Source organism: Phasianus colchicus, chromosome 3, assembly GCF_987193195.1.
Source record: "Phasianus colchicus chromosome 3, bPhaCol1.hap1.1, whole genome shotgun sequence".
NCBI lineage: Eukaryota > Metazoa > Chordata > Aves > Galliformes > Phasianidae > Phasianus > Phasianus colchicus.
In genome coordinates, this window is record NC_143438.1 from 614,047 (window position 1) to 629,343 (window position 15,297).

The 15,297-nt window shown below is 41.2% G+C and overlaps 1 protein-coding gene across 18 annotated transcripts in view; it reads right to left on the minus strand.

Moving 5' to 3' along the window:
* The window catches only part of TPK1 (thiamin pyrophosphokinase 1), a 269,847-nt gene that overhangs the window by 161,346 nt on the left and 93,204 nt on the right, over positions 1–15,297 (minus strand). For 16 of the 18 annotated variants that reach the window (XM_090136771.1, XM_090136770.1, XM_090136769.1 and 13 more), the window contains exon 3: positions 1,936–1,986. The exons of the other annotated variants lie outside the window; for them this stretch is intronic. In XM_090136771.1, coding sequence (XP_089992897.1) covers positions 1,936–1,986 — 51 coding nt within the window. The remainder of the gene's footprint in view (positions 1–1,935; positions 1,987–15,297) is intronic. 18 annotated transcript variants of the gene reach the window in all.

Here is a 15,297-nt window from a genome sequence, read left to right on the forward strand (position 1 = left end):
TTCTTTCTCAAAAAAAAAAAAAAAAAAAAAAAAAATTAATGGCTTTTATCAGCCAAATGCCAATCTTCATCCAACTATGTCACTGCACTTTCCAAATAGCTGCTTTCTGTCTAACCTAGTGCTCATTCAGCTTTAAATGAATGGGAGGGCAAGTATTCAAAATCTGAACAGGAAGCATCCGTCACATACGGGCATATATTTGTCTAAAGAAACTGAAACTTGAACCTTTTATCTAACAGTCCTCCTTCAGCCAAAAAGTTACTAAAGACTTGCATAAAAACTAGCAAAAAAGAGGTAGGGCATTATAAATGCTATTTACTATCCCCCAAATGGCACCAAAAGTGATAATTCCACTACAGTTCCCAGACTGCTCTACAGACTGTTTGAATTATCTGAAATAAAACGGCTAACACTGAACACTAAATCTTGAAGGATCCTGGTACAAAAGGAATAAAACCACAATCATTTTCACTGCTTACACAACTTGTGTCTGCAAAGAGCATGCATCACTAATTCCAGTTGATTTAAACAAATACAGATGTGCCTTTGAATTTTGGTTCCTCTATTTACATTTTAGAAAAAAGATTTTAGAAAAAAGTATTCTAATGCTATCACTATATAATCAGATATAAATGCGTGTATTTTATTCATGAGCATGTCCATTAAGGATAATTCAGCTAACCTGCAGTTCTTAGACAAGAACTTTTATATATGATAAGGTAATTAAGACTGAAAATGACCATGACAATAACAGTCTTTATCAGCTCTGTTCAGAGATGCACAGGTCAGATAACTGCAGTGCGCACTAGTGCAGAGCATCCCTTACAGTCCTGAGAGCAGAGAGATGGGTTAGTATATCAGAGAGGGATGAAAGTTGGAGTATTTGGGAGCTGGTAGTGAAAAGGTGAGGAAAAAATCAAGGAGAATCAAAGAAAAGGAACAGCCTCCCAAAGTTTGGGGAAAAAAGTCATAAATAATCAGATCAGGTACTTTCTGCCACTGAGAATTCATATTTCAACTAAAGCTATTTTCCTTTGGTGTCAGTTTCTCACTCGGAATGGCCTCTCATTTTTCCTCTTGGTACTCATTCAGTAGGATATCTGGCCTACCTCTCTAGCTTAGTAATCATCTTTGCCAGACTATACAAATTTGGACAACAGAGTTCATCTGACTGCACTTCTGTATCTAATATCCTCTTCAAGCCACTCCTTTTTATTTGTCTGCTGAATTCCCAACACAGGGAATGTTCCTTGTGTTAAAACCACTACCCAGTACAATGCAACCTTGGCTCAGGATTCTTGGAAAAAAAGAAACAAAGGCAAAGTGGCACAAAAGCTGCTATCCATCACATGGGTAGGTTGGGGTACAGCAGCTTCTTTCCTGCAGACAACAAAACTCTCTATGGCTGAAGAACTAGCACGAAACTTCTCAGCATCTTTTCTATCAATACTCCTGCTCCAACAAGACCTATTCTCTCTTATCCACATCTATACTCATATCCATATAATTACAGTGATCGCTACTGTAAGCACTAATGTTTTCAGTTTCTTTGTGCAGATTATGCTCTTATTTGTCTCCTTGCTCTACTTTTCCCATTCCTTCCAGCCACCAAGCACAACCGTATTAACCAGGCAAAGTCAAGCAGATTTGATCCTGACATATCTTATCAGAATGTCAATGGTTTACGGGCTCGTTCAGCCCAGTTCTGTGACTAGTGGGGCGGGAGGATTTCACAAAATCTGCATCTCTGGAAAAGGGAAACAGGGGCCCCCAAAATAATTAAAAACAGTGGTAACGATCTGAGGAGAAACAAACTAATTTTCTAAATACAGTATCGGAATGCAAGATAGCACACTATAACACAGTACAATTAGCATTGAAGCTAATAAATCAAATATAACAAGAGAGAGTGTCCAAAAGGTGGATAGGCCTCACCATAACACTGAGGCGAGATGAGCAGTCCAGTTGAGCAGCAGGGAGGAGAGCCTGATGAAGAAAGAGAACATCAGGTGACCTTGCCAGGGGTTATATCTCCTCTCTGACTGCAAAGCCCCCTGGGGTGTGTAATTCTTCTCTTCTGGACAGGTGCCCGGAAATGGAGCATTAATACCTTAACTCCCAGTGCACTCCATGATGTTATGATGTGGAATACCGATAACCAAAAATCATAAAGCCATGACACAGATGAAATAATTTCTAAGTTACAATTGCTGTCCAGCTGCTTACAATGGTTCTTGATGATGAATATTAACATCATCAGACAAGAAGAACATAATTTTCCTCTCCTGTGTTTGACTGGAGCCTTTAAAGTTCTCTCACTTGAGCTTATAGCGGAAACTGCAGGTATAATGCATCTAAGCAAGGCTTAGGACCTAACCATTACAAAGTCTCTTCTCTCCCCTCACACTATAAAAGCAATACATCACTTGAGACATTCATTGTAATCAAAACCATAAAAAGTCTGAAGAAAAATTATTTTCTAACTCCAGGAATTTAAGCTGCCTAATCCATACTTCCTTAGAAGGGACATCAAGAGGCTAGAAAGGTGGGCCTGGGCGAACCTGATGAGGTTCAACATGGCAAAGTGCAGTTTTGCACTTGGGCCGGAGGAATCCCAGGCATCCCTACAGACTGGAAGGAGCGGTCCTTGAGAGCAGCCCTGTGGAGAAGGACCTGGGGGTCTTGATGGATGAAAATCTTAATATGAGCCAGCAGTGTGCCCTTGTGGCTCGGAAGGCAAAAGGTATCCTGGGCTCCATCAAAAGAGGGGTGGCCAGCAGGGACAGGGAGATGATTGTTCCCCTCTACTCTGCTCTTGTGAGGCCCCATCTGCAGTACTGCGTCCAAGTGTGGAACCCCCAGTACAAGACAGGGAGCTGTTGGAGAGGGTCCAGAGGAGAGCCACAAAGATGATCAGGGGACTGGAGCACCTCCCCTGTGAGGACAGGCTGTGGGAGCTGGGCTTGTTCAGCCTGGAGAAAAGAAGGCTGCGGGGTGACCTCATTGCAGCCTTTCAGTACCTAAAGGGAGCCTACAAGCAGGAGGGGAATCAACTCTTTGAAAGGGTAGATAACTGCAGGACGAGGGGAAATGGTTTTAAGCTGAGGGAGGGAAGATTCAGGTTGGATGTCAGGGGGAAATTCTTTACGGAGAGAGTGGTGAGGTACTGGAACAGCTGCCCAGAGAGGCTGTGGATGCCCTGTCCCTGGATGTGTTCAAGGCCAGATTGGATGGGGCCCTGGGCAGCCTGGTCTGGTATTAAATGTGGAAGTTGGTGACCCTGCATGTGGCCACCAGAGATTCATGATCCTTGAGGTCCCTTCCAACCCTGGCCATTCTGTGATTCTGTGATTCTGAGATTAGCCACGCAGACACACAGCCTTCTCCTTCTAAGGACAGTGATTTTTAAAATATTCTCTCACATTTTAAACAAATGAGTGGCTTATGACTTGCAAGAAGATGAGACAGCCAAGAGAAAAAATGTCTGAGTTACTCAAAGATAACCAGAACTCTCTTTATCTGAATGGACTCACCAGAAGTTATGCCTGACCTAATACTACATCCAAGTTTATGAGCTTAACATCGTATCATCAAAACCCAGAACAAACTGGGTATTATGAATAAAGAAAAAAAATCAGCATTCATTCAGACTGGTACATGTAAAATACTGAGACTCTCTGACCTAAAGGTGCCTGACAACAGGTCTATGATAGTTATATGTTGTTCACACAGAGATAGGGCTACTATTTGATATCTCAAATTAAAACAGTTGCCTTACATACTGTTGTGATTTGGTAATTTTTGTTGTCAGTATTCCACATCAGAACATTGGGAGTTAAAGAGTTTATGTTCTGGTTCCATTTACTGCCTCTTATAGGCATTTTGAGTATTCTGATGCGAGGGGAGGGGCAGCATTCCCGGAGGACCTGGCGGGCAGAGGAAGATAGATGGCCTCTGACAGGACCCAGCAGCTTTCCCACAGGGACTCCCGCTAGGCTCGCTGCAAAGAAGGGCACTTGCTTCCCTTGCACTACCCTGGGGACTTGCACTTTGGGCGCTCTGATCTCTCTTTCATTTTGTTTGACTTTGCTAGATTTATAAATTACCGTTCCTCCACAGATTGTTCCCGTTGTGTTTCTTTTGCTGAACCCATCTGCTAGCTCTCTGCCCTTTCCCGTCTCCAAGAATGTGGGGCCCTCAGTGCGCCTTGCTGCGAGGCCCAGGCAGGCCAGATCGTGCAGCAAACTGTTTGTACCCCTTTCTTTTTTTTCTTTCTTTCTTTTTTTTTATTCTTTGCTCTTTTGTCTCCTTTTTTTTCCCCATGCCTATGCCTCCCCCCATCACGGACTTAGATCTAGGGATAACTCTGTGACATACAGCTAGAATTTTCTCCACATATTTATTCTCATCACTCAGCAGCACTGTGAAGTTATTTAGAGAATCTATTTATGAGGTATTTATCCTTTATCAGCAAGGTAATAACTTATGCTGGAACAAACCAAAGCTGCACATGCCTTAAGTAACCAGCAGGAAATTAACTGATTGCTGGAGGCCAGTAAATCATACTACTTCTACCACTACCAAGCCCTGCTTGATAAAAAGCAATTATATATATTAGTCGGAAGAACATGTAACATTATTACCTGTAAATGTTTAAGGAGGTAGTCAGCAATTGCAGACTTAAAATTCAGATGGAAAATTTTATTAGAAGGTAATAGGAACTGCTTTTAAATAGTGTCTTTTCTATTAGTGACAAAACTGTTTTACAAACAACCATTTGGCCAAGGTGCAGCATGGCAATTATGCAGGCAAATCTAGCAGCCTATGCATTTTGCAACGGCCCATGCTAAGCCTCAGTAATTATTTCAGCAGAAACTGAAGGATCTGGATAAGATTAGGGCACTGTTTTTCTTGACATCATGAAAACAGAAATACTTTATTTCAAGAAATTTATGATTCAAATAGATTTAAAAGAAAATACTCAAATGAGAAGGTGAAACGAGGCACAGAGGCATGACATGCTCATGGATGTACAAGTCAAAGAGAAGCAACCAAAGTGATTGCTGAACTCCGAGAGGGAAGAATAACTTATGTGGTAAAGAGTGTCCTGCCCACACCTTCTCTTTTGGATCCAGAGGGTACTACATCATTACTGGAGAACCCTCAGATCTGTCAGGTACCTTGCATGCCATCTTGCTTATTCCAGTCAGAAAGCACGGAGTTGGTAAAAATGTTATTTAAATGTTATTGTTATTTAAAGCATTAAACTGAACACCATTCAGTTAAGTCCATGTCAAGGAGGAATCATGTCAAGTATGTACTGGAAACTTGCTGTACCTCTGAAAGAGTTTCAGACAGGCAGAATGAAGGAAGGACCAAGGTCTTTCTGAGTAAAGATGGTCATTCTAAATGGTGTCTCTTTTGGTGGGAATCTATGAACTATTTTCCTTCAACAATAGAGACAAATATTAGGCCTGCTAGTGAATACAAAACTATTCTAACATAACAAAAATAATGAAAGCAAAAAATTTTAGTAAATTTTGTAAATATCAAAAATTTCCTGTAACTGTGAAACAGGATATGAACAGCATAGCAAACACAGAAAGAGAAGTCCCAGCTCTGAGTTTTAGCAGAAGAGAGGCACGTATCACAAGCGGAATAGTCCTGCAGATCCAGGAGGGGAAAAGTCTGTAAAGAACAGGTGCAACTCTTACAGGTTGAGTAAGACCAGGGAATAAAAAGAGTACAATAAAAGACATTTATACAAAACACCAACACCAGAGAGGGAAAAAAAAAAATAATAATTAAAAAAAAAAAAAAAAAAGAAAAGCATAAAATCTATTACATTCCCCAATTAGTTATTGCAAGAGAAATAGAGCAATTTTTTCATTTCTTTAAATCTTTTTAATTAACCCAGGCTTTTGCCCCAGTTCAAATTTATAAAACCCCTCTAAATATATCCCCATGTTTCTTTACTGATCTTACTGAACTCCACTAGCTATGCAACGTTTCCCTTACTGATTGAGTAATCTGGTTACCATAATTAATCTGCCAGCATAATCAACACATAAAAGAATGCTGCATAATTAATGACTAGGAACCTTATGTATAAAAGACAATATATTTGGCTTGCTTGACACATTTGGCTAGTACTTTTTTTGTCACAATATTAATAAAAATATCAATTACCAATAGCAAAATGCATAATCCGTATTTATGTCTTTTCTCTTTTTCTCATTTGTCTTGAAGAAACCGTGATATGTTTCACAAATCTGCACTGGCAGAAGATCACCTGCTGCCAATATATTCTATGGTTCCAAAGAAAATTAAAGAAAATACAGGTGCTTGTCAAGTTGCTGTTACAGGTGAACTTTCATGCTGCTGCAAGACAGTAGTAATGGAGTCAACCTTCTGCAGGTTTACACAGCACTTTCTACAGATAGGAAATTCACCAAATAGGAATTCCAATAGGAATTTCGCCAAAAATTCCTTCTTCTGCCTGTGGTGCTGTATGGTTTTACATACACATTTCCAGCGCAGGAACAAATTTCAGTTTTTTTCAAATGTTGTGCAAAACAATGGCTGTTATCCTTACATTGACTGCATACACAAGAAAGGTCCATCCACTGCTGATGTTTCATAACTGACCTCCACACAATCTGTATCAGTCGGGACATGAAGGCCCAGTATGTGTAGCCAATGCCAGAGCAGACAGCCTGCTTCTTCTGGATGGAACAGATTCTGAAGATCTGCTGCACACCTAGGAATGTACCTCCAGGTTTCCTACAAAACTGGTGCACGTCTTTAATCGCTCACCTGGAGCTGTAAGCATCACGGAAATATCAGGTAAGCAGAGGCAGGATTCATTAAGCAATTAAATGCAGGAACACAAAGGAGGAAACAACGTGCTGATGAATTCGGAAACACTAGTCTCAACCCATTTGTTCAATCTTATGATAACACAAACACAGAAATGAAAGAAAGGGAAAATGAATTAGTTTTAACCACAGACAATAGCCTCCTCTGCATTTTAGCAAAAAAATTAAGTTATACAGTCCACAAATCAAAACCTTTCTTGAACAACAACAAAAATTGTAAAAAAAAAATAATAAATTGAAATCTCAGTGCTTACTATAGGAAAGAAGATTAAGTCAATACTTCTTCCAAACAAAACTACCAAAAAACCCCCTCAGCTGCAAGCAAAAAGAAATCCGAGTATCAGTAAGCATATCAGGAGTAATGTGCTGACAAAGAAAGAGACAAGAAAGCAACTCTGTTTTCACAAGATTGAGTTTCTGGACTGTCTTCAGGTACAGTTCCACACAGAGTTCATTACAATTACTCATATTCAAGGCTGCTGAGTTTGAAGTAATCTCTTATCAGTGTTAGATTTAATATTCCAACAACTCTCACGGAGCACATGACTTCCTCTTTTTCTCCCCGCTGTCCTTCTCGGAGTCTGTCAGATGGGGAGCTCTGGTGTCCACCAAGCTGCCTTGCATCGCTGGCTGAAACATGCTCTGCAGGCCCAGCTGTGGGAGTGCCCCTGTGCTGTGCTAAACCAAGGGGATGGAGCTCAGTCATAAAGCAAAGTACATGCTACCATCATTTACACTAACAGTTATGCGACCTCATGACGAGGCTGTGTGTTCATGCCTCTGCAGACAGAATCAGGAAGAAGTTTATTCTTTTCATTTCTCCCTTTTTACACTCCCTGCTTGAAAAATGACAGCCAAACCAATGATTTAATCAGCTTCTTGCCTTACCCTGCAGAAATGTAAGGAAATTTCACCGTCTTTTTCAGAGTGAAAAAGAATTAAAGGTCTCCACCATCCCAGTTCTGCATCCTGTTGATAGCAGGCTTCTGATGCCAGGAACTGCCCGAGAGTCACAAAGCTTACCTCTCAGCCACACATGGGGGCTGGGCTGGGTCCGGGTTCCCCCAGTGACTGGGAAGTGTCTCTGTTGAGCAAGGCTGGGCCTGAACAACATGGTCCTGCTCTGGGACATGAGCAGCAGAGACCTGAGGTCCTCACCCAGCAGCCCAGCAGGGCGCTGGGCCACAGCCCCAGCCTCCAGCAACTCTACATGCATGAAGACTGTTTTTTTTAAGATCCAGAGAGATATTACAGCAGGAAGTAACAAGCATGGAGGCTCCGCACAACACTGTACCCATACCAAAGGATGGATGCCATCAAGATTATGGCTGTTGATAAAGACCTGGGACCAACTTCTGTCTAAGGCTGAAAGCAGTGCATTCTCCATACTCTCTGAGGGAAGCACAGATAGCTTTACTTTGAGGCAGAAGGGGCAAAATGACCTTGCTGTGATAAAGAAACACAGAGAAGAACCAATGTCACTGTTAACTACTGATGCCATTGCTAATTCCTCAAAAGTTTTCTGATCACCAGCTACATCACTGCTCATTAGAGATGCAAAAGCCGCCTGTGTAAATCCAGCATCACTGATAAGGAATCTGCTTAGTCTCAAATCTCAACCTGCTTGCAACACCAAGCCTGCTATCCTTCACAATACTTCCCATCAGGTTGCCTTTCAAATACCATCTTCTTTTGTTGTTTCCTAAGTGCAACATGCCTCACTAACAAAACTTAACTGTAACTAGTCTGCTGGTGTCCTGAACCTAAACCAAGTGGAAAAAAAAATCACTTTTTTCCAGTATTAAAATATACAAATTTACTCAAAGAACTAGACTGTAATAAGAAAAAAAGCTCTTGTTGATCTTGTGTCACTAATTCAATGCTACCAACTGCAACGTCTATGCAATCCAACAGCAAACAGGACCTGGGGCAGACAGAGGGACAGGACACGGGAGAGGGTGAAGAGGGAGAAACAACCTCATAGTGCTACAGACAACCAGCAAGACAAGGTTCCTCATCACAACCAGAGTCTGTGCTCATGTCTGCTCTACTTCCACTGAACAATACGCATTATTAATTCAAGCCAATCCACTAGCACAAAGCAATCTGCATTATTAAGTTCATGTTCATGGCTATGATTAAATATTTTCAACTAACACATATATATTTCAAACTTTGTTTGCCTAATTTGGATTCGCAGTAGTCTGCAACTCATCAAAAAGGTCATCACCCACTTATTTTAAATAACACAAAATGTATTAATTCTTAGGCTACTAAAATACACACTATTTCTTATCAGCCTAGAATGTATTTCCAGACAATCATTTATATCACAGTCTAGTAAAACTTCTGTTTGTCAAAGAAATTTCCAAGCTCATAAAAATTAGAAACTCCATTTAAAAGAAAAGACAACTAGCGTATAACATGTAAGTTTCTAAACAAATCAAATGTGTATCAACACTTTTTTGAAAAATTATTTCAGCTATTCAAAAAAATAATTTGGTCTAAAAGCTGTTTGGAAATAGGTATCAAAAAAGTGGGATAGAGATGGAGCTGGAGATAGAAAAATAAGACAGCAAATACAATTTTCTAATCCATATGACAGATTTACCCTTTTTTGTGTGTGACCCACATCTATTCCTTTCTCTCAACTCTCACATTTTGGCAGCAAAAGTTTTCCCAGAAAAACAGGAAACGCAAAATCAACTATGACGTAGACTCAACCTTACCTGGTTCATTACATATTTGGAATCGCTGGATACATACACATTGGCACGTGAATTACCAAAAACTGGAATGACTTCATGGAATTGGTGGTTTTGCACTGAAATAACCCTGGATCTGGCATCGAAACACAGCTCTAAGGATGAGTGTGAACATTATTTTGATATTTAAAAGTACTCTTTTCAGGAGAAAAACAAAAAGAGTTTTAGCTGTTCTATATCAGGGCTAATCTTGATCCCCAAAATCTTTCTACAAAAGAATAAATCTGAGATTGAAATAATATTCCTGCTAGGTCTTCTTTCCTGCCAGATCTAGCAGTGGTCAAAAAGGAAGGTCAGCTAGTATAAATCAGCAGACAGACATGACAGATCAGATCTGTGGAGTAAGTTCATCAAATGTGTATTTCTTTTGTCATACATATTGTTAAGAAGAGTAGGAAGATACATAATGAAGGACAAAACACAGTATTTGCATTTTTAAAATAACAGATGTGTGTTAACATTTTAAAAAGAAAAGAACCAAAACCAATCATTCTGGGGAATTTTTTAATTGTACTGATGAAAAGACAAATTAAGTCATCATAGGAAACAAATTCCTTATTTTTATGGGATGAGTCAGCTACAAAGCAAGCTAGAAATCTTAAAGAATGCATCTGTAATTCTGAATGCAAAATGGTATTTCTCATCTGAATGAGGAAGAGTAGGAGCAGGAGCTGCTACCTGGTAACAGTGACGGGACCTGAGGAAAAAATGAGGAGCGTCAGAGGTCAGGTTTGGTGTTAAGAAAAGGCTCCTCATCAAGAGGATAGAATGGTCCCTGGAACAAAATTTCAAGGGCATGGCACCATGCCTGCTGGAGTTCATGGAGTGCATGGGCAATGCTCCCAGACATAGAGTTTGAATTTTGGATGCAGAGACACGAGTGTAGGCGATCCATTTAATATCACTAAAACATCAGATCTCTCTAGTCTGCCATGGAAACTGCTGAAATACTAAAACTTTAATTTTGATTTTCTTCCACAGCATGTGATGGGAAAGGGACTTGTGAGGATGCTGTTCACTTACTGGCCTCAAGAAACTCATCTGAGGTAAACCATTTATAGACATTTGTGCTAAGCAGACTCAGCTCTTGTTCCCTGAACCTGGACGTATCTTGGGCAGTTCCCTAGGGCCTGCTAAGGGGAGAAAGGCTTAACATGAGCAGAGAGGTAAAGTCTCAGTGGGGGCCTTCGCCTTCGCCTTTTGGTCTCAGTGTTTTAGGAAAACTTGAAAAATTCTGAATGATTTAAAAAATACTTTTAGTACCAGATCTGTGCAGATCTCAGTTCCATTTACAAAGACGATCAGTACATTATATGTGATTTTTATCAAAATGCTACTATATTACTGGTTTATGCTTTTGGTTTTAATATTCTACAAAGATAGCCTAAATTGCATAGCCTTAATACTGCAATACAGATGGACTTCCTGCTCTCATTCTGGGTCACATTTTTATTTCAAAGAGAAGACACTGGGCTTAGGAGTGTATTAAATTCTGAAATTCAGAAATGAATTAATGGAAACTATGTAGATATTCTTTGTTTTGTTGAAATTGCTTGCTGTCTTAACTACATTATTTCCTCAATTAAAGTAATGCTAACATTTTGACATCCCTTTATGTGTGGACTGTTCGATGGAAGAGGAATTGGTTGCGAGGTCATACCTACAGAGCGGTTGTGGGAACACAACAAAAACTGCTCAGAGCAGCAGCTGTGGAGCAAGATAAACAGCATGAGAACCAAGGACACTTCTAGAAGAAGAAAGAACATCTGACGGCTCTGACTGGATAAGCACCTGTGTGAATGGTTGAAGAGTGTTTTGTAGAATGTTCTGCCGACATATATAAATAGAGTAGTACTTAACAATAAAGTAGACTAACAGCTTTTAATCACATTGGTGTGCTGTTGTGTCTCCAGCGCATCCTGAGAGTCCAGACACTCCCCCCAGACCACCGTTCCCCGGTGGTCAAGGCTTGGTGTCCAGATGGAGATCAGTGACTAGTGGTGTTCTTCAGGGGTCAGTATGGAGACAAGTGACCTCTAACATCTTCATCATGACACCAAGTTATATCATGCAGTCAACATGCATGAGGGATGGGATGAAATTCAGGGAGAACAGAAGAAGCTCAAGTAGTGGGCCCAGGTTAACCTAGTAAGGTTCAATAAATCAAAGTCTTGCAACTGGGTCGTAGCAACCCCTGCTACCAGTACAAGCTGGTGGATGTAAGGACAGAGCACAGCCCTGCTGAAAGGTTCTGGTGAATCTCGTGGATGGCAAGCTGGACATGAGCCAGCAATGTGCCCCCACAGCCCAGATGGTCAACTCTGCCCTGGGCTGCATTAAAAGAAGCATGGTCAGCAGGTCAAGAGGTGATCCTGCTCTTCCACTCTGCACTGGTGAGACCTCACCTGGGGCGGACCTCATGGACTGACCCCTAGGAGAGGGAGAAGGGAAAGGGGGAAAAAGGTAGAGTGATGGGCCTAAAAACAAAGCAGTCAGTGAGCTAACGGAGAAAACTAATTTACTAAATATGATAGCGAAATGCGAGATAACACAATATAATACAATATAATTGGAATTGAAGCTAATAAATCAAATAAAATGAGAGTGTTCAAAACTGAAGGCCTTACTCTAATGCTGAAGGCGAGAGGGCTAGGGAACATACTGCAGAGATAAGCAGTAAAAGAAAAGGCAGTCTTGTGACTCACAAGCAGTTTTATCTTTCCTGCTAAACAGAACAGAAAAAGTGTTCTGGGATATGTAGTTCTCTTCTAAGAACCAGGTACCCAAAAATATCAACAATCCACAGAACTGGAACATTAACTCTTTAACTCCCAGTGCACTACATGATGTTATGATGTGGAATACTGATGACAAAAAATCATAAAACCATTACAAGGAGAAATGTGAACCTCTAAGACCACATCCAGAGGAGAGTCAAAAAACGATTCAAGGGATGGAACATTTCCCGTCAGGATAGGCTGAGCGAGTGGGGCTGTTCAGCCTGGAGAAGAGAAGGCTCTGGGGAGACCTTTTTCATCTTTCAGAAGGGCTCACAGCTTACAGTATTATTAGTTTCTGGGTTTCAAAGTGCAAGAATTATTGTAGGATTATAGAATGGCTTGGGTTGAAAAGGACCACAGTGATCATCTAGTTTCAACCCCCCTTCTACATGCAGGGTCGCCAACCAGCAGACCAGGCTGCCCAGCGCCACATCCAATCGGGTCTTGAACGCATCCAGGGGTGGGGCATCCACAACCTTTTTGGGTGACCTGTTCCAATTATACTGAAGTCAGTTTCTTCACTTGGCTCTTATCTCCTCTTTCAGAGGAAGAGCATTCCTGGCTTCCCTGGAAGCTCAGGTGTCTTCCTTCATTCTTGATCGCATCCTCTTAGTCTGTGCAGGAGAATTACCAGCCTTACATGTTTAAAGTTAAAAGAGAATTTTTTTTTAAAGCAATAGAAATCAAAACAAGCATACACTAACAACTAAGGAAGGACTTTCCTCATTTCACCTAAAATAATTACTTCCTTGATACTTCTTGGTAGCTTACTCCCAAACATCTACAGTGCATTATACCAAGCAGACCTTCTTCTTAGAGAAGTCTGCTGTCTCCCTGGACATCATCCTTCAGCTCAGATGAAGGATGTTGTCATCAGGAAACTACAGACCACAACTCCATACTTTTTTTCTGTCAGAGGAGTGATGAAGCAACGACATGTGGGTAAAGGGCCATTAAAAGGGATTTCAGGGACTTCTGGGGTGATGGCTTTTCTTCTCCGCCTCCTTTATTGGTAAGGACATGGAAACAAATAAAAGGATCTTATTTTTAATTACCTGGCTTTATGATGCCACTGCCAGAATTTTGGTATTTTGACAGCCAAATGGCCTACATGGCACTGGGTTTGTTGGCACTAGACGGGGTTCATCTTTCTCAAAAGAAGAGAAGGATACTTGAGAAAAACCTAGTGCGGCTCATCAGGAGGGCTTTAAACTAGCTCTGAAGGGGGATGTTACGAAGGGAGACGTGGTGGATGCTTCATCCCTGGAGACTTCCAAGGATAAGATGGATCAGGCTCTGAGCAACATGGCCTAGCTGTGGATGTCCCTGTTCATTCCAGAGAAGTTGGACTAGATGACCTTTAAAGGTTTCTACCAACTTTGAGGATTCTATGATTCTATGATTTGATAATGACTAAGCCCCTAAGGCTGTCAACCAACACTGCGATGCTATTCAGCCTAGCAAGGAACAGGAATAACACATGTGATATTGTTGTATAGATGTACAAAGACATATCTGAACTTACAAAATGGTACACGGTACATATGTACCATAAAAAGCAGCCCTAGTTTCTCCAATGAAGAAAAAGAACCACTGCAATGTTTGAACTACACAAGGTCTTGCGACCTGCTTGAAACAGTCAAGAATGGATTTTGTACTTCGTACTTTGTTTTTCTGTAGATTGTTCTTTTTTTGCTTAAAAATGCAATGATTTCTCTGTGAAAGATGAAAAGCTGATCAAATAACCTAAATAAACTAAATAAAAGAAAAAGAGAGACACACCGGTGCTTTCATTTATCTTGAAATAGGTTAAGTTTTCTTCTATGTGATTAATTCTTCCCTTGGCCAGCCCTGCTCCTAACTCCTACTATTTTAAAAGGCTTACTTGAAAGGCCACAGAAAGGTATTTGCTTTATGCCATGGGTGTGCAACCTTTTGACTTGCCTGGGCCACACTGAGTGAAGAAGAAATGTCTTGGGTTGCAAATAAAATAAATAATATGGTTAATGTATATAACTAATAAAACTTATATATATATATATACATATATACACACGCACATATATATGAAAACATAAAATAGAGTAACAATAACATAAAACTAGTGAGATATTTTACCTTATTTTCTTAAAACTAATGCATCAGTATCTGGTTCAATGGAATTGGTGGCAATTCTTGCTGAGTTCTCGATCACAGAAGCACAGAACGGCCTGGGTTGGAAGGGCCCTCAAGGATCTTGAATCTCCAACCCCCCTGCTACATGCAGGGCCACCAACTTCCACATTTAATACCAGACCAGGATGCCCAGGGCCCCACCCTACCTGGCCTTGAACACTTCCAGGGACAGGGCAACCACAGCCTCTCTGGGCAGCTGTTCCAGCACCTCACTGCTCTCTCTGTAAAGAACTTCCCCCTGACATCCAACCTGAATCTTCCCTCCCTCAGCTTAAAACCATTTCCCCTTGTCCTGCAGTTATCTACCCTTTCAAAGAGTTGATTCCCCTCCTGTTTGTAGGCTCCCTTTAGGTACTGAAAGGCTGCAATGAGGTCACCCCGCAGCCTTCTTTTCTCCAGGCTGAACAAGCCCAGTTCCCTCAGCCTGTCTTCGTAGGAGAGGTGCTGCAGTCCCCTGATCATCTTCGTGGCCCTCCTCTGGACCCTCTCCAACACCTCCGTCTTTTTTGTACTGGGGACTCCACACTTGGACGCAGTATTCCAGATGGGGCCTCACAAGAGCAGAGTAGAGGGGGACAATCACCTCCCTGTCCCTGCTGGCCACCCCTCTTTTGATGGAGCCCAGGATACCATTTGCTTTCCGAGCTGCAGAAGCACACTGCTGGCTCATGTTGAGCTTTTCTCATCCATCAGGACTCC